Source organism: Oryx dammah, unplaced genomic scaffold (genome assembly GCF_014754425.2).
Source record: "Oryx dammah isolate SB20612 unplaced genomic scaffold, SCBI_Odam_1.1 HiC_scaffold_13, whole genome shotgun sequence".
Taxonomy (NCBI): domain Eukaryota; kingdom Metazoa; phylum Chordata; class Mammalia; order Artiodactyla; family Bovidae; genus Oryx; species Oryx dammah.
In genome coordinates this window covers 8,815,610-8,842,244 of record NW_024070197.1, presented here as the reverse complement: position 1 = coordinate 8,842,244, position 26,635 = coordinate 8,815,610, and the positions used below count along the sequence as shown (strand labels likewise).

The following is a 26,635-nucleotide window of genomic DNA, read 5'->3' as shown; positions in this document are numbered from 1 at the left end:
GCCCCTGCCCTCCTGAGCTACAGTGTGCATCCGAGCCTGCTAAATCACCTCAATCGTGTCTGACTCTTCATGACCCCATGCACTCTAGCCGGCCAGACTCCTCTGTCCATGGGCTTCTCCAGACAAGAATACTGGAGTGGGTTGCCATGCCCTCCTCCAGGGGATCTTCCTCAACCAGGGATCCAACCCACGTCTCTTGCATCTCCTGCACTGGCAGGCAGATTCTTTACCACTAGTGCCACCTGGGAAGCTACAGCATAGCCCCCGCCTACTCCCCTGGCCTGGACTCTGCCTCGTGCCTCTGAGTTAACCAGGCAGAAGTGCAGCCCCCTAATGCCCAGCAGGCCCCAGCTGTAGTTTGAGCACCCTTCATGGCCCTCCTTCCCTCCCCTGCCGGCTTTCTCTGGAGGCAGTGTCTCCAATGGGTTTGCAGTGGAGACGGACCCTCTCAGGTTTGGCTCTGTGATGAGCTGAATTGTGTCCTTGCCTCCAGAAGCTGTGAATATGACCTTAGTAGGAAATGGGATCTTTGCAGATGATCGAGATCATGCTGGAGTCGGTGGTCCCCAATCCAATGTGGCTGGCTGTCTTCATAAAGAGGGGTCCCCAACTGGCTCAGTGGTAAAGAACCTGCCTGCCAAGCAGGAGACGCCGGTTCCATCCCTGAGTCGGGAAGATCCCCAGCAGGAGTGCATGGCAACTCACTCCAGTATTCTTGCCTGGGAATTCCCACGGACAGAGGAGCCTGGAGGGCTACAGTCCATGGGGTCACGAAAGAGTTGGACGTGACATAGGGACTAAACAACCACCTCATAGAAGGCGGGGAGTTGAGCACAGATGCAGAGGAAAGGTGACGTGGAGAAACGGGAAGAATGGCCTGCGGAGACTGGGGTGACACTGCCACCAGCCAAGGAGCATCTGGGGCCACCAGAAGCCAGAAGGGGCGGAGAAGGACCCTTCTCTACCAGAGAGCACGGCTCTGCCCCTACCTTGACTTTGGACTCCGAACTGAGACGCTATATTTCTGTGGTTCTGAGCCACCCACTCTGTGGTACCTTGAAAGGGCAGACCCAGGGAACAACTCCCCTGGCTTCCTGTTGTGAGGGGGGAGGTGAGGGGAGAGGACCCCCGAACATGCCTCCTAAGAGGTGCAAGGAGATTAAGCACAATGCCAGGTGCGCTGGGCGACCCAGCCCTTCTCTGGGGCCGCAGGGGTCAAAGGGCAAGGGTCTCAGAGGGCCTGAAGGCGCCACCTCCCCACTGACCTTCCCAATGGGGCCTGGAGTTTTCCTCTTCTCATACAGCTGCCCACCCACGTTCCCTTTTTTCTCTCTCCTCCATGTTTCCATGACCAAAAAAAATTTTTTTTTTTACTTTTTCCGTGTTTTTTTTTTTTTAAAGTAATTACAGAGCAGGTAGTCGTTGACGCAAACCTCCCTTCAGTATCAAAAGAGTCTGTGGGGCAGGAGAAGGTTGGGGATAACGGTTGCGGGCGGGCTGACGCCGCCCCATCCCCGGCCCACGGGGGCCAGGGGCTGGGAGTGGACTCCCCCGGGGCAGGGCCAGGGTCTCCGGAGGCTCTGACCGCGTGGCTGTCTCTTCAGTTTCCAGGGGGTTAGGCGTAGGATAGGGCGGGGGTGGGGGTGGGGGACAGGCGTCAAACTGCAAAAAATGAACCGTAAAAGGAGGGCTGTTGGGGACGAGGAGGGAGGACGCCCTTCAAAAAAGCTCCTCTCTCCCCTGGAAGGCGGAGGGCGGAGAGCGAGGAGGAAAGGCGGAGGCTTCCGGCCACTCTCCTCCTGCTTCCCCTCCCATCGCCAGGGAGGGGGGCGAGGCCCGGAACCGCTCGGGGGGTCCATTCCCGGGGCCCCACCCTGTCCTCGCTTGGAGAGCCGCCCTGGGGTCCGGACGCGGGTGGGGGCCTTGAGCTGCCTGCCCCAACCTCCCCTGTGCGGGGCTGGGGCTGTGGGGAGGGTCCCGGTCCGGCCCCAGCCCCTCCCCCCTAGGGTGGGCCCACTCCCCCAACCCCCCAACCCCCCAACCCCGGCTTCAGATCTGCGTCTCTTGCACGTTCTCCTTGGAGCCGCTCTTGAAGAGCAGAGGTTCGTGGATGGAGTTGAGGCCGGGCGGGCCCTTGCCCCCGCAGCCCCCGCCGCTGGGGTTGCTGCTGTAATGCGCCTTGAAGGCGGCCGCCACGTAGTGGTGGTGGTTGAGGTGGTCGCGCTCCAGCGCGGGCAGGGCCAGGTGGCTGTCCCCGCCCACGCCGCCCCCGCCCGCCACGGCGGCGGCGGCGGCCACGGACACTGCGGAGGCGGCGGGCAGCTCGTCCTCCACGTTGATGATCTCCACCGTGCGCGTGGGCCCGTGGTGCTTGTGCAGCTGGTGCTGCCTGCGCAGCTTGTAAAAGGCCACGAGCATCACGGCGGCCATGAACGTGATGGCCACGAAGCAGCCGATGATGATCTTGGTGGTCTTCATGACGTCATCCAGGTCCTTGAGGGCGTTCTCCGTCACGTCCGTGATGGGCACGGTGAACGCCTTCTCCGTGGGCCGCGAGGAGCGCGGGGCGGGCGCCGTGGTGGACGAGGAGGCCTGGCCTGCCCCCTCCCCGGGCCTGCCCCCGCCCCAGACGCCGTCTGTCGTGGGCCCCGGTGGCTCCTTCTCGGTCCCGCGCGGCTGCAGAGCCTCCTCTCCGGGCTGCGTCTCCAGGGTCTCCACCGTTACGGTGGTGAAGTAGGTGTAGCCACCGCCCCCGCCTCCAGGGCCGCCCCCGGGGCCGCCCCCAGCGCCGCCGCCGCCCGCGCTGCCGGCACTTCCAGCCGCCACGGGGTCCACGGCCGAGACGTTGAGTGTGGCCGAGGCCGTGGTGTTGCCGGCCGAGTTCGTCACCATGCAGGTGTACTGGCCCGTGTCCTGCACAGTGACGTTGGTGAAGTTGAGCGTGCCGTCGTGGAGGACGGAGATGCGCACGCGGTACGAGCCGTGGGTCATGAGGGTGCCGTTGGGCGTCAGCCAGTTGACGGAGGTCATGGACGTGCCCGTGCGGCACTTGAGCTCGGCGGCCATGCCCTCGGTGACGTTGAGGTCCGTGGGCGGCTCCACGATGACCGGCGCGTAGCAGGTGAAGTGCGACTGGTCCAGCTCGCCGATGTAGCGCCCTTTGAGGCCGGCGGGCGCGTGGCAGCGCGCGCAGCATGTCGTGTTGCTGGGCACCGTCTCCTTGAGCCACCAGCTGAGCCACAGCACGTCGCAGTTGCAGTGCCAGGGGTTGTGGTTGAGGTGGACGCGCTCCAGGCGGTGCAGGGGCGTGAAGAGGTCGTGGGGCAGCGACATCAGGTTGTTGTGGGACAGGTTGAGCTCCTCCAGCGACTTGAGGTCGTCGAAGGCGTTGCGCTCGATGGTGGCCACCTGGGCGTGCATCAGCCACAGCTTGCGCAGGCTGGTCAGGCCCTGGAAGGAGCCCGGGCGGATGAGGTCCAGCCGGTTGCCGGACAGCTCCAGCTCCTCCAGGCGCACGAGGGCCGTCAGGTTGGGGATGTCCTTGAGGTTGCACATGCCCAGGTTGAGGTAGCGCAGGTTCACCAGGCCCTCGAAGGCCGCCTCCGAGATGTACTCCAGCCGCTTGAGCTCACCCAGGTCGAGGCGGCGGAGCGAGGGCACGCGGTTGAAGGCGTACGACGGGATGCTCTCGATGGGGTTGTTCCGCAGCCAGAGCTCGCGCAGCTTGGACAGGTACTCGAAGGCCTGCGTGGGCACCGTCGTCAGCCGGTTGTCAAACAGCTCCAGGGTGTTGAGGCTGGGCAGCCCGTTGAAGGCGCCCACCTCGATCTTGCGCACCAGGTTCTTGCTCAGCTGTAGGATCTCCAGGTGCCGAAGGTGCTTGAATGTGTCCGTCCGGATCACCTGAGGTGGGGGAGGGGAAACACCATCGGTGATACTGACACTAACCTGGTGGACCACAGAGGATTTTTTAAAAACATTATTTTATTGAAGTATGGTTGGTTTGGGCTTCCTTGGTGGCTCAGACAGTAAATGCCTGTAATGCTGGAGACCTGGGTTGGATCCCGGGGTTGGGAAGATCCCTTGGAGAAGGGCATGGCAACCCACTCCAGTTTTCTTGCCTGGAGAAGCCCATGGGCAGAGGAGCCTGGCCGGCTATATAGTCCAGGGGGTTGCAGAGAGTCAAACACCCTGAATGACTAACACTTTTCATGGTTGGTTTATTTCTGTTGTAAACCAAAGTGATTCAGTTATATATACATGAAAAATACATGTATATAGTCATATATATGAAAAAATATATATACAACACACATTCTTTTTCTATTCTTTTCCATGATGGTTTATCACAAGATATTGAATATAGTTCCCTGTGCTATACAGTAAAACATTGTTTATCCATTCTATATATAATCATTTGCATCTTCTAATCCCAAACTCCCAACCCATCCCCTCCCCGTTGGCAACCAGGAGTCTGTTCTCTATGTCTGGATCAAAGAGCTCTGAGTGCTGGCTCGGGCGATGACTCCCCACGTCTCCATCTTTGCTGTAAGACCATGAGGTCACTGGGGAAAGTAGTTTGAGGCTTTCTTCTTATAAAGTGAAACAGAGAGTTAGTTACCTGGGACCTGGCCCCTCCAGTTCCCAAGTATTTCCCCATGAGAAGGGACAGCAGATGTCCATCCAAAAGCCTGTGATGGGCGCTCACACCATCTGTGTTCATTGCAGCCCAAGCTGGAAATGAACCAGGGCCCATCAGCTGGTGATGGAGCCATGGTCTGTGTCTGCAGGATGGGACATGATGGCTCAGCAAGGACAAAGAACAAACTTTGGACACAACAACTTGGATGGATCTCATGGGCATCAGGTTGGGTGAAAGCAGCCAGACCCAAAGGAGCATGTGCCACAGAACCCTGTCCATTCCACGTGTGTGTGTATGTTTCAGGGCAGGGGGAGGACAGTCTGCCAAGGGCCACGAGGAAACAGGATTCCTGGGCTGATAGAAATGTCCCTAGTTGGGGTGGTGGCTACAAAGGTGAGTGCAACTGTCAAAAGTTCCCAAACTGTACCCATAACACAGTGAAGTCGCTCAGTCGTGTCCAACTCTCTGTGACCCCATGGACTGTAGCCCACCAGGCTCCTCTGTCCATGGAATTTTCCAGGCAAGAGTACTGGAGTGGGTTGCCATTTCCTTCTCCAGGGGATCTTCCCTACCCAGGGATTGGACCCAGGTCTCCAGCATTGCAGGTGGATTCTTTACCAGCTTAGCCACCAGGGAAGCCCACATGGGAGGCATTTTATCCCATATAAAGTATTTAATCAAAAAAGATTAAATATAGGAAATCCCCTGGTGGTCCAGTTATTAGAACTCCAAGCTCTCGCTGCCAAGGGCTCCAGTTTGGTCCCTGGTCAAGGAACTAAAATTTCACAAGCTTTGTGGCATGGCCAAAAAAAAAAAAAAAAGATCAAAAAAAGTTAGGGACTTCCCTAGTGGCCCAGTTGTTGACTCTTGTGCTGCCCTCGCAGGGGGCATGGGTTCAGTCTCTGGCTGGGGGACTAGATTCCACGCGATGCATGGCATGGCCAAAAGATTTTTTAAAAAGCTATGCCAGCAGCTAACATGCCTTGGATACTTCTTGGGTGCCAGAAGCTGTTCTAAATGCTTTACAGCCAACAACTCAGTTAATCCAACAAATCGCCCTGAAATCCACAGAGCAACTATGAAATCCATAGAGCTCCAAAAGCCAGGTTTCTCAATAACTTTGGCACCAAACCCCATTTGGTGGCAAAACCTGATCAGAACTCATGTGAAGCTGTTTAAAGCTTTTATTGATCCCCTTCTTGGGACTAGTCAAACATTCCACTCTAGAAACATTCCAGATTTAAGAAGTATGAGATTGTTGGGGGGGCTGTAAACCTATATGCTATATATGAATACCTTTCTAATATCAGATGGCCAAACACATTCAGCCTTGAGGGTGTCACACGAGGGTTTATGAATTATCTCCATCTAAATGGGAAGATGAGGGTGAAAGAGGAGAGTGGGAAAGCTGGCTTAAAACTCAACATGCAAAAAATTAAGATCATGGCATCCAGTCCCATCACTTCATGGCAAATAGATGGGGAAAAAGTGGCAACAGTGACAAATTTTCTTTTCTTGGGCTCCAAAATCACTGTGGACAGTGACTGGCAGCCATAAAATTAAAGGATGCTTGCTCCTTGGAAGAAAGCTATGACTAACCTAGACAGCATATTCAAAAGCAGACATCACGTTACCCACAAAGTTTCATGTAGTCAAAGCTATGGATTTTTTCCAGTAGTCATGTACAGATGTGAGAGTTGGACCCTAAAGAAGGCTGAGCGCTGAAGAATTGATGCTTTCGAACTGTGGTGTTGGAGAGGACTCTTGAGAGTCCCTTGGACTCCAAGGAGATCAAACCAGTCAATCCCAAAGGAAATCAATACTGAATATTCACTGGAAGGATTGATTCTGAAGCTAAAGCTCCAATACTTTGGCCACCTGATGAGAAGATTTGACTCATCGGAAAAGACCCCAACGCTGGGAAAGATTGAAGGCAGGAGGAGAAGGGGATGACAGAGGATGAGATGGTTGGGTGGCATCACCGACTCGATGGGTGCGAGTTTGAGCAGGCTCCAGGAGCTGGTGAGGGACGGGGAGGCCTGGTGTGCCGCAGTCAGCGGGGTAGTAGAGAGTGGGAATGACTGAATGACAGAACAAGGACAAAGCGGGAGGAAGTGGAAGCACAGAGAGACGCGGTGACTGGCCCAGGGATGCACAGGAGGGGCTGGCAGATCTGGGATCCGACCGAGGCTGTCTGGCTCCAGAGTCCCAGCTCTTCACCCTTGCACTCGGCTGCCACCTGTCAGGGTGGAGGGTGATGGACCACCGAAGGGGCAGCACTGGGCTGGGCTTGGGACACAGAATCTAATCTTACCAGATTCTCCTCATCAATCACCGTGCTGCTTACACCAAGGCACGGGAGACCGTGCAGCCATCAGCTTTTCTGCAGCCTAGTTATGCCATGGAGATGCTTGCATTTGAATTTTGAGGGGATAATGGAGAACCCTAAATAGCAGACAGTGTGCTTATGACTTCATAGAACTTGAAAAAAAGCAGCCAAGGAACTGGGTGTGTGCATATACACAGCAAGAAAAGGCTGCAAGGACATGCCCTAGCCACTTCTTGGCGGTGAACTCCAGCATCTGGGGCTTATGGGCTTAAGTTGTTTTTCTTAAGTTATGCTTTCTCTTTAATGAAGAAAAATTACTTTTAAGTAGAAAAACACTTTAAAAACTTGAAAAAAGAGACTCTAACCTGGGAGGCACCCCAGTATAAGGAACAATGTTATTCCTGGTGCAGTTATCATCGTAAAACAAGAGCCACCATTCCTGCTGGCACGACCCAACAGAAACATGATGCCCGCTACGTGTTTAATCATAAATTTCCTAGAGGCCACATTTAAAAAAAAAAAACAAACCCAAGACAGATGAAATCAATTTAATGATTGATTAGCTTGATAGTTCCAAGATAGAAGGGGACAACAGAGGATGAGATGGTTGGATGGCATCACTGACTCAATGGACATGAGTTTGAGCAAACTCTGGGAGACAGTGAAGGATAGGGAAGCCTGGTGTGCTGCAGTCCATGGGGTCGCAAAGAGTCCGACACGACTTAGCAACTGAACTGGATTCCCTGGTAGCTCAGCTGGTAAAGAATCTGCCTGCAATGTGGGAGACCTGGGTTCGATCCCTGGGTTGGGAAGATCCTCTGGAGAAGGGAACGGCCACCCACTCCAGTATTGTGGCCTGGAGAATTCCATGGACTGTATAGTCCATGGGGTCGCAAAGAGTTGGACACGACTGAGCAACTTTCGTACACTCACTGGTGGCTGAACAGCAACATTACAATTTCAACATGTAATCCAGGGGAGAACTTACACATGAGATATTTTACAATCTTTTTTTAAATTTTATTTTTACTGAGCTGGGTCTTCATTGCTACGCGGGCTTTTTCTCTAGTTGCAAAGTGGGGGCTACTCTCTAGTTGCGATGCTCCAGCTTCTCATTGTGGTAGCGTCTCCTGGTGTTGAGCACAGGCTCTAGCTCACTGGCTCAATGGTTGTGGCCCACAGGCTTAGCTGTTTCGCCGCATGTGGGATCTTCCGGGACCAGGGATCGAACTTGTGTCTCCAGCATTGGCAGGTGGGGTCTTTTACCACTGACCCACCAGGGAAGCCCCTATTTTACACTCTTTCCACACTAAGTCTTTGAAGTCTGATGTGTGTTTGACAGGCCACGCCCTTAGCAGCCGGTTCCTGCCTTTCCCCTCAATAATAGGATATTGTGAGCCTTCCCCACGTCATAAATATGCTTCTAAAACCTGACTTCCGTGCCCACCTAGAATCTCTTCCTGGAGCTACACCTGCTTTGGTGATGGAACTGACAAGGTCAGTTTTTCTTTTCCTTCGTATGCTCCTGCCTCGTCTCATTTCCTGTAGTGAACAGGCTCACCTTTAGATCTGAACTCAGCTAGGGAGGACTGGCCTGGGGACCCTGTAGCCAGCCAGGTCTGCGCCTGCAGTTGGGACTGAGAAGAAGGGGGGCCCGAAAGCCTTGGCCTGGCAGCTCTCGGGGGCCCTGGAGCCCCAGCCCTGCTGCGTGGGCCGCGGGAGCCTGGGTTTCCTTCCCTAAGCGACCCCAGAAAGAGCCCAGTGTGTTCTCTCGCCCGCCCATCCCGCGAGCTTCGAAACAGCAGCATGACAAAAAGCTTTCCCGATCAAACTGGCCGGCCCTTTGCTTTGCTCAACGACTCTGAGTTTCCCAAATATAATAGCCACAGAACCCTTCTCACAGGCTGCCTTTCCTCATCACCCTGGGAAACGCTGGCAAAGCCCCAAGCAGGCCTTTTAGTCGCTGTTTCTATTAATAGCAACAATAATAATAACAACAGTAATATGCAGTCATTACTAATCACCAGGCAGAGAATGAGGTGGACTCTTCAAAGGTCAGACTTGAGGGTTTAGACTGAGAAGCTGAGAACACGGGTTGCTGGCCCAGGTGCCGGCAAGATCCCCTGGGAGGATCTTGTGGCCAAGGTCCAGTGGCTAAGACTCCACGCTCCCAGTGCAGGGGGCCGGGTTCCATCCCTGCTCAGGGAACTAGATCCCTCACGCCGTAACTAAGAGTTCGCATGCCGAAGCTAAGACCAGGTGCAGCCAACCAAACCAACCAATAAATAAATGAAAAGAATTTCTGGGAGCTGCCCCATCGCCCCCTCACCCTGTCTGAGTCACACAATGCCCTGCGGTCCTCCCTAGTTCCCAGCAAATCTGTCCACATGCCCCACCCTGCCCCACTCCTTCCAGGGTCCCCGTTCTCAGCAGGGCCCCTCCAGCCCGCCTTCCCAGTCAAAAGCAGGAATGTAGCTTTGCACCCTGCATTGTCCACAACCTCCCCATGTTAGGGCTGGGCGGCCAGCAAGCCAGCCAGTTCTGTCCCTTTTGAATGTCCCACGCCTCCTCTGTTCCCATGGCCCAGCTTATGTCTCAACCTTCCCAGCCTCCAATCTCTTTCCCTTGAGTCCATCTGCAGGGCTTTGCCACACCTGGAGCTGACCTGGCCTCTGCCTTCCTCTAGAGTCCTCCATGGCTCCCCAGTGCCCTCCGGGGAGATTCAGCCTGCCTTGGAAGCCTGGCTTGGCCCCCTCACCTGCAGCCATCACTCCAGCTGCATTTCAGCCAGTATCAGCTTCTAGAACTATCTCACAGGCACTCCACCTTTGCATACACTCTTACCCTGCTCAGAATGCCCTACCCTTTTCATCCACCTAGAAAACTCCCGCCCACCCTCTTGTGCTACAGTCCATGAGGTCGCAAAGAGTTGTACACTACTGAGCGACTGAACTGAACTGACCCTCTTGTTCTTGTTCAGTCACTCAGTCGTGTCTGACTCTTTTCGGCCCCATGGACTGCAGCACGCCAGGCGTACCTGTTCCTCACCATCTCCCAGAGTTCACCCAAGTTCATGTCCATTGAATCAGTGATGCCATCCAACCATGTCATCCTCTGTCGTCCCCTTCTCCACTTGCCCTCAATCTTTCCCAGCAACAGGGTCTTTTCCAATGAGTCAGCTCTTGGCATCAGGTGGCCAAAGGATTGGAGCTTCAGCTTCAGCATCAGTCCTTCCAATGAGTATTCAGGGTTGGTTTCCTTTAGGATGGACTGGCTTGCTCTCCTTGCAGTCCAAGGGACTCTCCAGTGTCTCCTCCAGCACCACAGTTCGAAAGCATCAATTCTTCCAGGTTCATCAGCCCTCTTTCTGGTCCACCCTCTTGAACCCAGCCCAAATGTCTCTCATTCATTCATCCATCCTTTGCCTACTTATTGAGCCAGGATAGCGCAATTCTGAAGGAGCAAATGGAGGAGGACCGTCCTCCATGGAAGGGCACCTTCAACACCTTCATGAGGTGCTCTGTGAGATTCGCTCGGCACAAGGCTTGGCACCCGCAGGCAGCATCTGAGCTGCAGCGATGAGTGCCAGGCTCTGGGCTGGGCATCCCCAACCACCAGCCCGGCTTGTCCTGCCCAGCCCAGTGGGGCCAGTGCTGTTAGTGCAGCAAGGTCGAGTGACTCAGCAGGGCTGCTCACCGGGCCTGGGGGAAGCCCACAGCTGGTAGGTGTGCCCAGGTCTCCCTGGTTCTCTGTACAAAGCAACTGAAACCACACCACATCCAAAAGGTGCGTCTGGCTCCGCCCAGGGCTGCGGCTGCTCCTGGTCCACGTGCTTTGTCCCCTTCGTGCTGGGAAGGGGGTGTGTGATGGGAGCTGCAGGGGCACTCCCCAGGCGGGGCTGGGGGGGAATCTCCCCGCCAGTCCCTTTAATGATGCACTCAGGAATAAGCAGGCCACAGGCTGGGGGTGTGGCAGAGAAGGGAAGCCCGGGTTTACTGAGGAGGCACTGTAGGCTTGCTTTAAATAGTGAGTCCCTTTATTTGTAACCGGATTCCAATCTTTTCTCCCTCCTCCTCTCTGCAGGGTGACTGGGGAGCACCCTCGTTGAGGGTGGGGCTGCGAGTGGGAGTCAGCGCTGGCTGGGTTCGAATCTCGGCTTTGCTGCTGACCAGCGGTGCGTGCTTGGCCAGGTGGCCAGTGCGTCTCTGAGACCATTTTCCTTGCAGGTCCTGCAGCGTTGTGACGCTCGGACAAGATACTGAGTGCCCAGGACACGGCAAGCAGGCAGTAATAACATATTTTTAAATTGTTGATGAGGCTGATGATGACCGTTAACAACTGTCGTACCTCCAGGCTTCCGGCTTCTTCCCCGGCCGTTTTCTCTACATCAGCTGCCAGAACTGTCTAAAGTGCAGTTCAGATCCTGCCACATCCCTCCTCACAGCCCTCCCACGGCTCCCTGTGACCCTCAGCCTGATATCAGAGGCTCTGGACCTGCCCCACTGCCCGCCCCCTGCTCTGGCCACAGGGAGACATACGGGGTTCTATATGTTCACCATGCTTTGCCCAGCCTGTTTGCCTTCACACAGGCTGTGCCCTCCACCTGGAATGCCTGCCACCGCTGTTCAGTTGCTTCAGTCGTGTCCAACTCTAGGCGACCCCAAGGACTGCAGCCCCCCAGGCTCCTCTGTCCGTGGGATTCTCCAGGCAAGAATACTGCGGTAGGTTGCCATGCCCTCCTCCAGGGGATCTTCCCAACCCAGGGATCAAACCTATGTCTCTTACGTCTGCTGCGCTGGCAGGCAGATTCTTTACCATTAACGCCACCCGGGCTTCTAGTTCCCTGGAACATTCCAATCGCCTTCTGCCAGGAGTCTCTCTTTGGCTTGTACTCACTGACTCGTCACAGGCATTCTCTTAGAGACCCTTATCGTGCTGGTTCAGTGCGTATGTCTCCTTGTCTGGGCTGTGAGTCTTCATGAGTAGACTCCATCTGAATCATTTCTGCCTTCTCTGCATCCTGTTCAAAGCTTAGTCAAGGCTTAGAATGGACAAGGCTTATTTGGAGAGCAACCAGCTGTGAGTCAAAGCTATGGTTTTTCCTGCAGTCATGAATGGATGTGGGAGTTGGACCATAAAGAAGTCTGAGCGTCAAAGAATTGATGCCTTCAAATTGTGGTGCTGGAGAAAGACTCGAGAGGCCCTTGGACAGCAAGGAGAGCAAACCAGTCAATCCTAAAGGAAATCGACCCTGAATATTCATTGGAAGGACTGATGCTGAAGCTGAAGCTCCAATCCTTTGGCCACCTGATGGGAAGAGCCAACTCATTGGAAAAGACCCTGATGCTGGGAAAGATTGAGGGCAGGAGAAGGGGACAACAGAGGATGAGATGGTTGGAAGGCATCACCGAATCAATGGATATGAGTTTGAGCAAACTCCCAGAGATAGTGAAAGACAGAGAAGCCTGGCATGCTGCAGTCCATGGGGCGCAAAGAGTCAGACACAACTGAGCGACTGAACAACAACAACCTAAAGATCAAAACCAGTTAACTCCTCTCCTCTTCTTCCAGAGAATACAAGGCTGATCCCATCTCTGACTCTAACAAAGGACCATCCAAGGCAGGTTCCTGACAAGTCAAATGGAGAAACTAGTATTTGTTGAGTGCCTAGCATTTTGCAGACCCTGTGCTAAGCACTTGGAGGTTGTGATCTGCTTTGATCCTTGTGGAAATCTTGTCACATGGAGATGACCAACCACATGCCCTTGCCTTCTCTCTGCACATTTGGTGGTTTACAGCTAAGGACATGGAGGTTCATTGAGGTAAAGTCATTTGCCCTCAGTCTCACAGCTCCAGAGTAACAGATCAAGGACTCAGTGTCTGCGTCTCCTGAATCGAAACACCAGGTCTCCACCACACCCACACCTAAACCGAGAGGGCTGGGCTTCTGTGGGTTCCAACGCATTTCTCTGAGCTGCAGAGCCCGTCCGTTGTTCACGTTACCCATCTGCTGACTTGCTCATTCGGAAGATACTCTTTGAGCGCCTGCTATGTGTCAAGCACCGTGCCAGGCTCTGGGAATCCAGCAGGGACAAGACACAGCCGACTTCCCAGAGCCCGACCTTGAGAGGGGACCAGAGATACCCAACATACTAATTATGCAAATGATCATTTAAGGGGTGATGGTGTAAACAGATCTTGGGAGGTGCCCTGGCCGCAGGGGAGAGGCAGGCCTGCGGCCCCTTCACCCAGCACCATCTGAAACCCCTCCCCAAACCCTCTCTGATGCTAAGGGCCGGCTCACCCTTGTGTCCACTGACACACACTGGGATGGACAAGGTGGGGACTGGCTTCTCGGAGCAGGCAAATCTCCCTGCTCTCCGAGCCTGATGTCTCTGGCTTGAGGGAAAGCTGACATCCTGCCAAGCCCTCCCGCCTCCCCCCCGCAACCCGAGAGCCTGGCTCTGTGCTAATTGTCATGGATGCAAACAGCAGTCAGGCCGGCCTGGGAACATGGTCTCATCCCTGACCACCTCCCTCTCCGCCAGGGACTTCTCCCCAGCTCCTTCCATCCTGTAACCTCGCCTATAAATTAGGGGACTTTCCACTTCAGTAGTGGTAGATAAATGCTATTAACGTTGGAGGGAAAAAAAAAAACCACCGTGCTCTGTTGGGATTTTTAAGAAAATAAACTGTCAAGAAATCCCTTATTAAAAATTTAACTGTGGTTGGAGAATCATGAGGCGAATTGTTCATCTGAACACTAGGAAGATAAATCGCTTTTATAGGTTTTGAACGTAATGAACCGTAAACAAAAATTTAGTAAGCTTCTCGGGTTTTTTTTTCTCGTTAATTATTTTAGGTTCACTTTTTTTTGTTTTTTCCCCTTGGGCTGCGTTGGGTCTTAGTTGAGGCACTTGGGCTCAGTAGCTGGGGCACTTGAGCCTAGTTGCCCCACGGCATGGGGGATCTTAGTTTCCCAACCAGGGATCGAACTCGCACCCCTCTGCGTTGGAAGTGCAGAGTCTTAACCACTGGACTGCCAGGGAAATCCACATTCACAGTTTTTTTTTTTTTCAATTGTTCTTTTCTCCTGTACCCACTGCTTTTATACGACTCCTCATATTTCTTGCTTCTCTGAGGTCAGGGACTCATGCGTCTCATTTTCAGTGGGGATTTGTCTGACTGCGAGGATGTGGCCAGAGCTGGGCAAGCGTGCAGACCACTGAGGGCTCCCATCTTGTTCACTGAGCCCCACCAGGCCTAAGACTCGGCCTTCTGGGACCTGAGTCCCCTCTGGAACATGGGAACACGGGCCCTGAGGACTGAGAACCAACATGTATCACGACAACACGGCCCAGCCCAGGGGCCACCCAGAATGCTGCATCCTCTCCATCACCGCTCCTGCACTGCCAACAGATCCAGCCAAATTGTCCCTGCTAAGAGGTTCCAGGCCGTACCAGGTACCGCTCTAACAGGGGCTCCGAGAGGCTCCAGGGGGGCCGGGGCAACTCTCCCCTGCTGTCCCCCAGGAACCATCATGGGAGAGGGCGGCTGGAACCAACCTCTCAGCATGCTCCCTGAACTGGCTGTCCTCAGCTACACGGGGCAGCCAGGGGGTGCTCAGACCAGGGTGGGAGAGGAGGCCGCCTGACGTCCACGTGTCGGCTGCCCGGACAGCCACCGTGCTCAGACAGACCCTGCCCAGCCATCCTTACAGGTCGACCCTGCAGCCCGGTGGGTAAAGCTCTGGGGTTGAACAAGGACCTCCTGTAGAGCACAAGGAGCCTGGAGGGGAGGCGGGGGGTTTGGGGGAGAATGGATACATGTGTATGTGTGGCTGAGCCCTTCGCTGTTCACCTCTAACTACCACAACACTGTTCATCGGCTGTGGGCATGCGTGCTAAGGCGCCAGGCGCTCTTCCCTCATCAGACCTGCTGAGGCGCTGAGTCCAGGGCCCCAAAGCCCACCCGGCACACAGTGGCGCTCAGTACATGCTGGTCCAAAGGTTAGAGACATGGAATTTCTTGACAGCTGTAAGATGGACCATTATCCCCATTTTGCTAATGACAAAACCGAGGCTCCAGTGGGTTCCATAATGTGTCGGAGGACTCGTGAGTCAAATCTCAACAGTCCCCCACCATCCTAAGTGCTGGGTTTGCCCAAGTGAGTGGCAGAGTGGAACAGCATTCCAGAAAAAGGGAACAGCGCACGTGAAGGTGCTGAGCTAGGAGGGAGCAGGAAGGGCCAGTGTCCTGCCCAGGATGCAGGAGGCTGGAGAGGGGAGAGATGGGTGGGGGCCAAGACCTAAAGGATTCTGCCTCCATCAGGGTGGGTACCAGAGGGAACACGGGGGTGCCTGATGTTCAAAGAAGCGGACCAGCTCGCTGGCACAGGACTTGCCCTGTGAGGCCCGAGGTGTGTGGCATCATTTCCTGGGCCCGCTCACCTATAAACCTGAGTCTGAGGCAGCCTTGCCCCCCCTCCCACCCCAGCCCAAAGCAGGCAGCCCACTCTCAAGGGATAAATGGGGGAGGGGCTCCACCCACATCTCCTCCCACTCGGGAAAACTAAATTTAAAAGCAGGCAGAGTTCTCACTCTGCGTGTGTGCTCAGTGGCTTCAGCTGTGTCCAACTCTGTGCGACCCCATGGACCTCACCAGGCTCCCCTGTCCATGGGATTCTCCAGGCAAGAATACAGGAGTGGGATGCTATACCCTCCTCCAAGGGATCTTCTCGACCCAGGGAGTGAACCCATACCCCTTGTGACTCCTGCACTGGCAGGCTGATACTTTACCTGCTGAGCCAGCAGGGAAGCCTGTGAGAGCCCTAACCTGGAGACAATCCAAATGCCCATTAACAGGACTTCCCTAGTGGTCCAGTGGTTAAGAGTCTGCATTTCCAATGCAGGGGGCGTGGGTTCGATCCCTGGTCGGGGAACTAAGATCCCACATGCTGCTTGGTGTGGCCAAATAACCGTCAACAGAAATGCAAAGCGGAACTGAGGTATCTGCAATGGATAGAACGTGACCCAACAATACAAGGGGAGCAGCCACGGCTACAGGAAACCCCAGGGATGCATCTCAGCAGCTGGGCAGAGCAGAAGCAGCCAGATGTGCAGGAGGGTAGCTGCCCGGAGTGAGGACTCTGGGGGAGGGTCCAGAGGTTCTTTATGTTCCATTTCTTGTCCTGGTGGTGTTTACGTGGCCCTTCTCTCTCTCTCTCTCTTTTAAAACGTTTACTTTTTGGCTGTGCCACACAGCACGTGGGATCTTCATTCCTCGACCAGGGATCAAACGCTCACCCCATGCAGTGGAAGCAAGGAGCCTTTTTTTCCCCACTTTTCTATTTATTTTTGGCTGCATTGGGTCTTCATTACTGCATGCGGGCTCTCTCTAGCTGCAGAGAGCGGTGGTTACTCTCCGATGCAGGTACTTGGGCTTCTCTTTTTGGGACCACGGGCTCTAGGGCACTCGGACCTCGGTAGTTGTGGCTCCCGGGCTCCAGAGCTCAGGCCCAGTAGGTGGGGCACATGGGCTTAGTTGTCTGGAGGCACGTGGGATCTTCCCAGACCAGGGATCTAACCCGTGTACCCTACATTGGCAGGCGGATTCTTAGCTACTGGACCACCAGGGAAGTCCCAGCCCTTCCCTTTCTGATGATCGTTTTGAGCTGGACATTCACGTCCATGTTCTTCTTGTGTGTGTTACATGTCAAAATGAAAATAAGTCAGGAAGAGTCTTCCTGACTTCCAAGGCTTCCAGAGTCCTTTCTTGACAGATGCGGAAACTAAGTGTCAGAGAGGGTGACGGGAAGACCCAGGGTTCTGGGGGGCGATGGGGTGATCCAGGGTTCTGGGGGGTGATGGGAAGACCCAGGGTTCTGGGGGGCGCTGGGAAGACCCAGGGTTCTGGGGGGTGACGGGAAGACCCAGGGTTCTGGGGGGTGACGGGAAGACCCAGGGTTCTGGGGGGTGACGGGAAGACCCAGGGTTCTGGGGGGTGACGGGATGACCCAGGGTTCTGGGGGGTGACGGGATGACCCAGGGTTCTGGGGGGCGATGGCGTGATCCAGGGTTCTGGGGGGGCAATAGGATGACCCAGGGTTCTGGGGGGCGCTTCCAAGGGAAGTAAGGAAGAAATGGGAGTCAGGACGGAAGCTGGGGAGGTTGAGTTAGGCATCCAGTCCTGGGAGCCTGGGCGTGGCCCTTGAGGCTGGCTGTCCTTTCTTGCCCCAGTGACCCAGGGTGGGGAGTCCCACCAGCCTGTCCTTGCTGACCTCCAGAGACGGTGCTTCTGCACCCACTCTGCTCACCATTCCCTTCCTTCAAGAGCTCTGGCTGGGAAAAGTCCATCCAGTCAAAAACTCCCTGTGTTTCCTGATGCTGGTAAGGACTCGACTACCCAGAAAATCACAAACTGCCTCGTAACTGCAAAGCCATTTCTGGTGCTTGCCTTGGTCATGCACCACGGTGGGTTCTTCTCTGCAACAGACTGACTTTCTTGAAGCCAATGCCTGGCCCGGCCGGCTTTTCTGGGCTGGCTCCTGGGACCTGGAGCAAGCCACTGGGGTCACCACGATTTGGGTGACACTGGACAAGCAGGGGGACAAGCTGCCTGTGCCCCTGCTCCCGCACCCGTCATGGGTGCAATCCCGCTGTTACAGGAACAAACGAGTCAGGGCAAATCTTCCACAAACTCTAGTCCTTTCTCCCTTCTCCAGGGAAAGGTGAGCAAATCCCAGTGTAGACTTTTTCCTTCGGCTCATGTAACATTTTGTACTTATTTTTGTTTTTATTTTGGACTCTGCTGGGTCTTGGTTGCTGCGTGGATTTTTCTCTAGTTGCTGGGAGCGGGAGCTACTTTCTGGGTGCGGTGCTTGGGCTTCTCCTTTCGGTGACTTCTCTTGTTGCGGAGCACGGGCTCTAGGCAGGAGGGCTCAGTAGTTGCAGCTCCCGGGCTCTAGAGCACAGGCTCAGTAGTTGTGGCGCACAGGCTTAGTTGCTCCAAGGCGTGTGGGATCTTCCCGGACCAGGGATCGAACCCGAGTCTCCTGCATGGGCAGGCGGATTCTTAAACAAGCCCTGTATTTGTTATTTTTTAAGTTCATTTTTTTCCCAGATACAAAAATTATTAACCTCACTGTAGAAAATTTAGAGAATGAACAAGACATCAAGAAGAAATTAAAGGGATTCCCTGGCGATCCAATGGTTAAGACTCAGTGCTTTTACAGTTGTGAGCCCAAGGCCGCACCCTGTTTGGAGAGCTGAGATCTCACAAGCAGCAGCGTGGCCAAAAAATAAAAAGAACAGGCACTGTTAATACATCTGGGTGGTCCCTGGATTTCGTTTTAATTTTAAATTAAATTTTAAAGACACATTGGACATACTACTTGCATCCTTTGAAAAGTTCAATATGATCTTCTGAGCATTTCCTGGTGTCCTTCAATAGTCTTCGATACTCCATTTTCAACTTTTATTAATTTATTTGGCTGCATTGGGTCTTAGTTGCGCATGAAGGATCTTTTGATACGGCACACGGACTATACAGCTGTATGCTGGCTCTGGAGCGTGCAGGCTTTAGTAGTTGCAACGCTTGGCGTTTAGTTGCTCTAAGGCACATGGGATCTTAGTTACCTGAACAAGGATCGAACCCACGTCCTCTGCCTTGCAAGGCAGATTCTTTACCGCTGGGCCACCAGGGAAGCCCCTGAAACTCCATTTTAAATCGGTGCATGGATGTTCTGTCATTAGGATGCTCAGTGATTCACCGAACCGATGTCTGATCACCGGGAGCCCAGGCTGCCTCTCTGTTTTGGCTGTTGGGCCACACAGCCTTCAGCACAACTCTGAGCATCTCCTTAGGATGGAAGCATATTTCCACGTCGCCCAGAGGACCTCATGGTGGGCCCCCAGAGGGACCAGGGCAGCCCCCAGAAGCCTGGGCGGGTCAGTGTACTTTGTGAGGTCAAATGCATCATGTCCTCTGAATCCCCCTGGCGTGAATTCTGAAGACATGATCCTGCCACAGCCCCCAAGGGGCTCCTGAGGGAGGGCTTGTGGTGGGGGCAGCTTGAAGCTTCCTGGGGGCTGGGGGGGGATTGGTGGGGGCGCCCATCAAGGGAATTCTGCAGCAGTTAAAGCAACCGAGTATACACACACAGACACACACACACAACGACGTGGAAGGCTCTTAACAACCCAGGCCTGGTGAAAACAGTGAGACAAAAGAAGCCAGCTATAACGCAGCTTCATTTACATAAATTAACAACGCATCCACACAACGCAACAATAAGCATTTTGCAAGAACGCACACAAGCAGAAAGATCCAGAGTAAACACATGCGGATGGTCGGCTCTGGTGGGGGTGGGGAGGGGAGCAGAGAGGAGATGAGGAGAGGAGGTAGAGGCTGTGACTGAGGGAGGGGTCCCAGGGAGGACCACCCCCCACCCACCACCCCCTGCCAGGGCTGGGAAGGGGTGAGCTGGCTGAACTCTGCTCAGAGGCACGGCTTCTACCTGGAAGAGGATCCAGGGGAGCAGAGGTGGCCCTGAGCCGGCCAGGGTGGGCATGTACCCAGCCTGAGTGGCATCAGGGCTGAGAGAAGGCGAGTCCCTAGGGCTCTGCCTAGAAAGCATCTCTGAGGGCCTGGCCCGTCCTCACAGCTACACGGGCACTGCGCTCCTGGTGTGGTTCTCGCCCTCGCTGGACCGCAGGCTGGTGATTGAACCTGAGGGCTGCCCCCAGTTCTTAGGGCGAGGGGCTGCAGGACTGGCTTGCTACAGCTCACGGAGGGTCCCTCCGGGCTGGCCTTCTATCCTTAGACAAACACCTGCTGAGCGCCTAGTGTGTGCCAGGCTCTGATCTGGGTGCTGGGGAAGCAGAAGGGAGCCGGGGAAGTCCCTGCCTTCAGGGAGGTGACCATCTGGCTGGGAGCCCAGATGACAAGCAGGTGACCACGGACAAGGGGGTGGGGCTCCTGAATCTCCCAACCCCGGCCACCTCTATGGGGCCAGGCCTCGGGTGTGTGCATGTGTGTTTGGGGAGGTCACAGCCTCCGACCTGACCATCTCGCTTCTAGGGATTTATCCCCAAGGCAGAATCCAGAATGGTACAAAGAACAAGCCTTGAGGACGCTCACTGCAGTATCGACATCAGTTAAAACATTGGAAATAAGAAGGGACGAGTATCCCAACGCCCACATATCGCAATCCAATGTGGTGGTTAAAATACAAATAATAGACAGAGGAGCCAGGAGGGCTACAGTCCACGGGATCACAGAATCAGACGTGACTGACCACACACAAAACGTACAACAGACAAGTATCAGAATCAGGGAGAAAGATGTTCATGGTTAAACTCCTAGGTGCCAAAAGTCAGTTGCAAACCAGTATGAAATGGGGTGATTCTATTTTTTCTTTTAAAAAATAAAAGCAAAATCTTTCTTTAGAGACCTGAACCTGTCCTACGCACGGAGGTGCACGTGCTGAGCCTCTGAATGAAAAGACACCACATGTTAATAGGAGTTACCTGTGGTTGTCGGATGACACTTGACTTTTGTCCCTGTGTTCTTATTTAGATATCTTTCCTAGTTTTCCTAAATTAATTTGTATTTATTCTAGAATAAATAATTTAAAACCACATTTACATAGGCACAGAAAAGAGCCAGGAAGGCTTTAAAACAAAATGTAAACAGTAGTTATTTATATCTAGGTGGTGGGACTAAGGGTGAATTATTTCAGTTTTTAAAATCTGAATAATTAAAAAGTTATTTGGTAACTAAGGTGACCTCACTTCTCTTGCTATCTGCCTGTGTCCACCAAGGGTGTACGATTCCACTAAATGTTTCAAATCATCTGCTTTTGTGGACTGGACACTCCCTGACCTCAGGGAACATGTGGCTTGGGGTTGGGGGTTAGTGCTCTTCAAAGCAGGGGGGTGCAAGAACCTCCAGGGGTGAGACACGAAAGTGTTAGGATTTCAAGACATGCCTGCCATGCTTGGGGACTTCCCTGGTGGTCTAGTGGTTAAGACTCCAAGCTTCCGCTGCAGGGGGTGTGGGTTCAATCCCTGGTCAGGGAACTAAGATCCCACATGACACATGGCTCAGCCAAAAAAGAAAAGACATGCTTGCCATCCTTTAATGGGCTTCTCAGGTGGCTCTGTGGTAAAGAATCCGCCTGCCAATGCAGGAGGTGAGGGTTCGAGCCCTGGGTCGGCAAGATCCCCCTGGGGAAGGAAATGGCAACCCACTCCAGTATCCTTGCGTGGAGAATCCCATGCACAGAGGAGCCTGGTGGGCTGCAGTCCATGCTAGGGTAACAAAAGAGCTGGACGTGACTGAGCACACATGTACACCATCCTTTAACGGCAGCCGTTTTTGTATAAGCTTTATAATACATGCAACCCATGGATGCTGTAGACGTTTGCATGACTTTTGTAATAAATTCATATATGTATAATCTGACAGGGGTGTGGGTTACATGGTTTGCTGGCCAGTGGCCTGGGAGAGGGGGTGACAGACATGAGCAGACAGAGTCGTCCTCTCCTCCTCTTTTCCCGGATCCACTTGGCTGAAAAAGTCTGTGGTATCCATCTCCCAAACAGACCCAGGATCTGTCAGCTTCTCTCTACAGCCACCGCAACCAGTCCGGGAGTGTGCTGGGCCACCAACCTGTCTCTCCTGAGTTCTGCACCAGCCTCCGAACAGGCCTGCCTGCCGTCACTCTTGCCTCTGGGGTCCCCACACCTTGGCCAGAGAGAGACCCAAGTCAGGGCCCATACGTCCTCTGCTCAGAGCCTCCCCTGGCTCCTGTCTCCGGCAGAGAAGAGCCAAGAGCTCACTGTGACCACGCGACCCCTTTGTCCGCTCTCTGTCCTCACCCCCCGCCCTTTCCTTGTGGCTCACTCCATTCTGGCCACGCCAATCTCCTGGCTGTTCCTCCTACGCACCAGGCAGGCTCCACCCCAGGGCCTTTGCACCTGCTGCTCCCTGCCCAGACGCCCCCTCAAGGCTCCCATCATCACCTCCTCCAAACATGTACTCAAGGAACTCTCTGCCTGTTCAGCGGTTAGGACACGACGCTTCCACTGGAGGGGGCTCGGGTTCCATCCCCTGGTCAGAGAACTAAGATCCCACAAGCCCTACAGCTCAGCCAAACAAAACACCTGAAAACAAACATTTGCTCAAACGTCACCTTCTCCATGAAGCCGCCCTGACCCCTGTGCCTACAAAGCTGCAGCCACCACCCCTCACCCCCATCCAGCCTCCTTCCCCACAGCCCTTAACATCTTAAACACAAAGCACATTTCCTCCTGGGCTTCCCAGGTGGTGCTCGTGGTAAAGAAACTGCCTGCCAGTGCAGGAGATGTAAGAGATGTGGGTTTGATTCCTGGGTTGAAAAGATCCCCTAAACCAATACAGTATTGTAAAGTAAAATAAAGTAAAAATAAAAATTTAAAAAAAAATAAAAAAGAAAAAAAGAAAAGATCCCCTGGAGGAAGGCTTGGCAACCCACTCCAGTATTTGTGCCTGGAGAATCCCATGGACAGAGGAGCCTGGCGGGCTGCAGTCCATGGCGTCGCAAGGAATCGGACATGCCTGAAGCGACTTTGCACGCATGCACATTTCCTTTAGACAGAGGCCTGGAATGCGGGTGCTGGGAGAGCGCACCTGGCTGTCAGTTTTGCTCACTGATCTGTCCCAAGCCTCCCTCGTGGAAGATGACCAGGTGATAGTAAATGATGGAAGCATTAAGAGGGAAGGCCAGGGATGTTGGGGGGCTGTGGATCCAGAGGGAAGGCTCGCCTGGGGGACCTCAGGGCCCAAAGAGAGGCACGTTCAGGCGAGAGGATGGCCTGAGCAGCCTCTCAGGGCTGGGAGAGTGACCGGTTGTCGCAGAAGAGCCTGGACTCTTTCCAGAGACCAGGGGGTTTTGGAGCATTTTAGGCAGAGGGCTCCAAGACTGTGGCCACCTGATGCGGAGAGCCGACTCACTGGAAAAGACCCTGATGCTGGGAAAAACTGAAGGCGGGAGGAGAAGGGGATGACAGAGGATGAGATGGTTGGATGGCATCACTGCCTCCATGGACATAAATTTGAGCAAGCTCTGGGAGCTGGTGATGGCCAGGGAGGCCTGGTGTGCTGCAGTCCATGGGGTTGCAGAGAGTCAGACACGACTCAGCAACTGAACAGCAACCAGGCAGAGGGCACCGCCAGGCCTGTGTGGAGGCCCCTGGGAGGATGGGCTGGGTGTGCGGAGTTAGCAGCTGGCGGGGCTGGGGCACTGGTGCTGCTTGGTGGCTGTCCAAGGCCAGTGCCCTGTTCGGGCTGGGGGTGGGGGCACCTGGGTGGGGACACGCCCTCAGCAGCTGTTGGAGGGGTGAAATTTTTCATCGAGCTCCCCACAGTGGTCTGCTCCCACCACAGGGAGGCCGCTGTGGCGTGCACTCCGCAGCTCCGTCACAGACAGGATCCTTGACGTGCTCACCTCCCCACTTCAGGCTCCCAGTTCCCAGCTCCCCCAGCCTGCCATCAGTCAGCTATGCCTTCCTTCCCTCCCGGAGTGGAAGCTGCCCAGGGAGAGGGAAAGGCCTGGCAGCATCGGTGTGCCATCACAGGGGTGCCAGAGGACAGGGCGGGGGGGCAGGGGGAACAAGGGCGAGGATGGAGGACCCACTTAAGGGAGAGCTGGACAGAGCGGTGAGACTGAAGCTGGACTCCAAGATCAGGGGCAGGAAAGGGAGCCTCTTGTGGGAGGCGGCTGGAGAGGCGGCCTGGAGCCCGGGGGGACACAGTCCTGCGGGAGTAGGGCTGGGCGAAGGCGGGGGGACACAGTCCTGCGGGAGCGGGGCTGGGTGACGGGCGGACTCTGGCTTCGGGGTTTCTATCACCACAGCCACCCAGGAAGCAACAGCCTGGCCTTTGGCATTTCTCTTGCCACTGACCACCCTGCTGCAGCAGCAAGAGGTCCCCTCGGGGCCCCAGTCCTCACATGGTCAGATGGGGGGTCCCTGACCCCTCCCCGTCCTGGGGTCAGGCCAGGAGGTTCAGTGGGAGCAGATGTTTAGCTCAGCCCCCTCTTGTCTCATGGCTCTGCGGGCTGGGATGGGAGAGGCCTGCATGGGGACAGAGGACTGACCAAAGGCCTTTAAGAGAGGGTCTCCGACTTCCCGGGGGGTCTAGGGGTCAAGACTCCGTACTCCCGAGCAGAGGGTGTGGGTTTGATCCCTGGTTGGGGAAGGTCCTGCCTGCCCTGCCACAGGGCAAAGCCAAAAACAAACCAACCAACCCCAGTGGTTCTCAGGGCTTCCCTGGTGGTCCAGGGGTTAAGACTTTGCCTTCCAACACAGGAGGTACAGTCTGTTCCATGGGTGAGGAGATCCTACATGCCTCATGGCCAAAAAAAAGAAAAAACCACCCACACAATCCCTCCCCCGCCATGGTTCTCTACCAAAGGGGATTCCCTCCGTCCCCAAGGGATGTCTGTGGGACGGGGAGGTGGGACGCTACTGGCTTCTGGTGCTCAGGGATGCCACTCCACATTCTACAGCCCACAGGACACCCCCCTCCAAGTAACGATGACTCCCCCAACCAAGGATGATCCTCCCCAACCAAGGATGACCCCTCAACCAAGTTTGACTCCCCCAACCAAGGATGATCCAGCCCCAGACTCTAACAGAGCAGAGAAGGAGACACCCTGCTTCAAAACAGCACAGCTCTGCCCCCAAAGCATCCTGGACGGTCCATCTTAACCACAATAATAATCGGATGGCACCTGCCCCGTTCCAGCACGAGCCAGCACGAGCCAGCACCTGGGAGCGCTTGGCTCTCGTAAAGACTCCGTGGGGCCGGGAGACCCGAACCATAAGCGAATGAGCGCTACCCGTGCCAGAGCAAGTGTACACTCTTGACAAGTATGAAGTCCAGCCGCCCTCGCACCCACCCTGCGGGCAGAGCTCTCATCATCCCCATTTTCCAGATGGAGAAACTGAGGCCCAGCATCATGTGCCCAATGCCCCAGGCGGCAGGCGCAGCAGTGCAGATGGCACGGGGAGCCTCAGCAAAGGGTCACCCCCAGCACAACCTGCAGCTAATGTGCTGTGGGAGGCAGGCAGGTGGTCCTGCCGCAGCCCAGACATATGGAGGAGCCTCATGCTGAGAAAACCCAAGACACAGCCTTGGCTCAAGGGACGAAGATGCACACGGCGTCCGAGAAGTGCTCAGGGGACGGAAGGATGGGCACGAAGAGCTGGTGGGTCAGGTAGGAGGGACCGGCCGCCTGGCCACCATGCGCGACCCTGCCCCAGGGCCCCCACAATGGCAGCCAGCCTGGCTCACCTGGATGCCGTTCTCCTGCAGGTTCAGGTACCGTGTGTTGACGGGGATGCTGGCCGGGACTTCTGCCAGCTCTCTCCTGGTGCAGATTACCCGACTGGCCTGGTTGCTGCAGGAGCAGGCTGCAGGGCAGGAGGTGGCCGGCGGGGCGGCCCCTCCGGCAGCGGATGTCAGGGCCACGCCGCCCCCGCCGGCCCCCAGGGGCGGGGAGAAGAGCCAGAGGAACAGCAGGGCCCCATGGGGCCAGGACATCCTACCGGGCGGCAGCGGGGGGCACAGGGAGCCGCGGGCGCGCGCCATCCTCAATGTTCATGCTCCACCTGCGCGCCGGGGGGCTGTGGTGTGGGGGGAGAGAAGAAGAGGCTCAGTGAGGGAAGCGACCTCCCCCTCCAGAAGCCCAGCTCCTCCCCCGAGTCCAGACAGCTCTCTGCTGCGGCTGCCACCCAAGGCTCAGGACCACGGTCCCAGGTGATGAGGGCCCAAGAGGCCGAGGGAGGCAGACAGCGGGGGCTGGCCCTCAGCTCACCATCTCCGTGCTGGGAAGACTTTATGCCCATTTCCCAGAACAGAAAACTGAGTCTAGGGGGAGAGGATGTGCCGACAGGTGGAGACAGCAGCTAGGTTAAAAACTTGCTTCCTTGTGTGATTTCACAAAGGGATATCGATAGGTGGAGATGGAGTGAGAGACGAGACAGAAGTGACAGACAAAAGGTGATGAGCCAAGCTGAGAAAGTCAGAGCTGGGGTCTGGCACCTGAGTCAGCATCCACCCAGGTCCCCTTGCCACCTGCACGCGCCTCTGGACGCCCCCTCACCCCACTTCTCCCTCCAGGGAGTGCTTGCAGAGGCCAGGTATCCCAGGGACCTGGACACCCCACCCACCATCACACACGGGGCTTCTGTCTCCCTTGCGCCTCCTGGCAGCAGCTGGAAAGACTGAGGTTAGACTCAAAGGGGGACCTTGAAGGAGAAGGTGAGATGCCAGACAAGGCAAGTGGGGAAATGCCGGGTGTGGGCAGGTGAAGCTGGGAGGAAGCCCGCGGGGAAGCAGGGGACTGGCGGCGATGACAGGGGAGGAGGTGGCCCAGGGTGGCAGGCGCTGGAGGCCACGATGGCGGCTGGTGGGTATGTGCCAGTGGCTGCCGCAAGATAAGGCTGAGCCGCTGCTGGGGTAGGGGCTGGGTGACTGGGGACTCCCACCCGGAGCTCTGGGAGGGGAGGGGGCGGCGTGGGGTCAGGTCCTCCCACCCCCATCTCCTTTGGAGGAGAGACGGGCTAGAGGGAGATGGGCTAGTCATGACGGTCGCACCGAAAACAATAACTTGGGAA

General features: G+C 55.4%; 1 protein-coding gene across 1 annotated transcript; it reads right to left on the bottom strand.

Moving 5' to 3' along the window:
- Window positions 1-1,373: 1,373 nt before the first annotated feature.
- LRRC4B (leucine rich repeat containing 4B) lies at window positions 1,374-25,637 on the bottom strand. Its single transcript, XM_040252026.1, has 2 exons — window positions 25,311-25,637; window positions 1,374-3,903 (listed from the first exon to the last, which is right to left on the bottom strand). The coding sequence occupies exons 1-2, from the start codon at window positions 25,605-25,607 to the stop codon at window positions 2,050-2,052; spliced, it is 2,151 nt and encodes a 716-aa protein (XP_040107960.1). The 5' UTR covers window positions 25,608-25,637; the 3' UTR covers window positions 1,374-2,049.
- Between the last annotated feature and the right edge of the window lie 998 nt (window positions 25,638-26,635).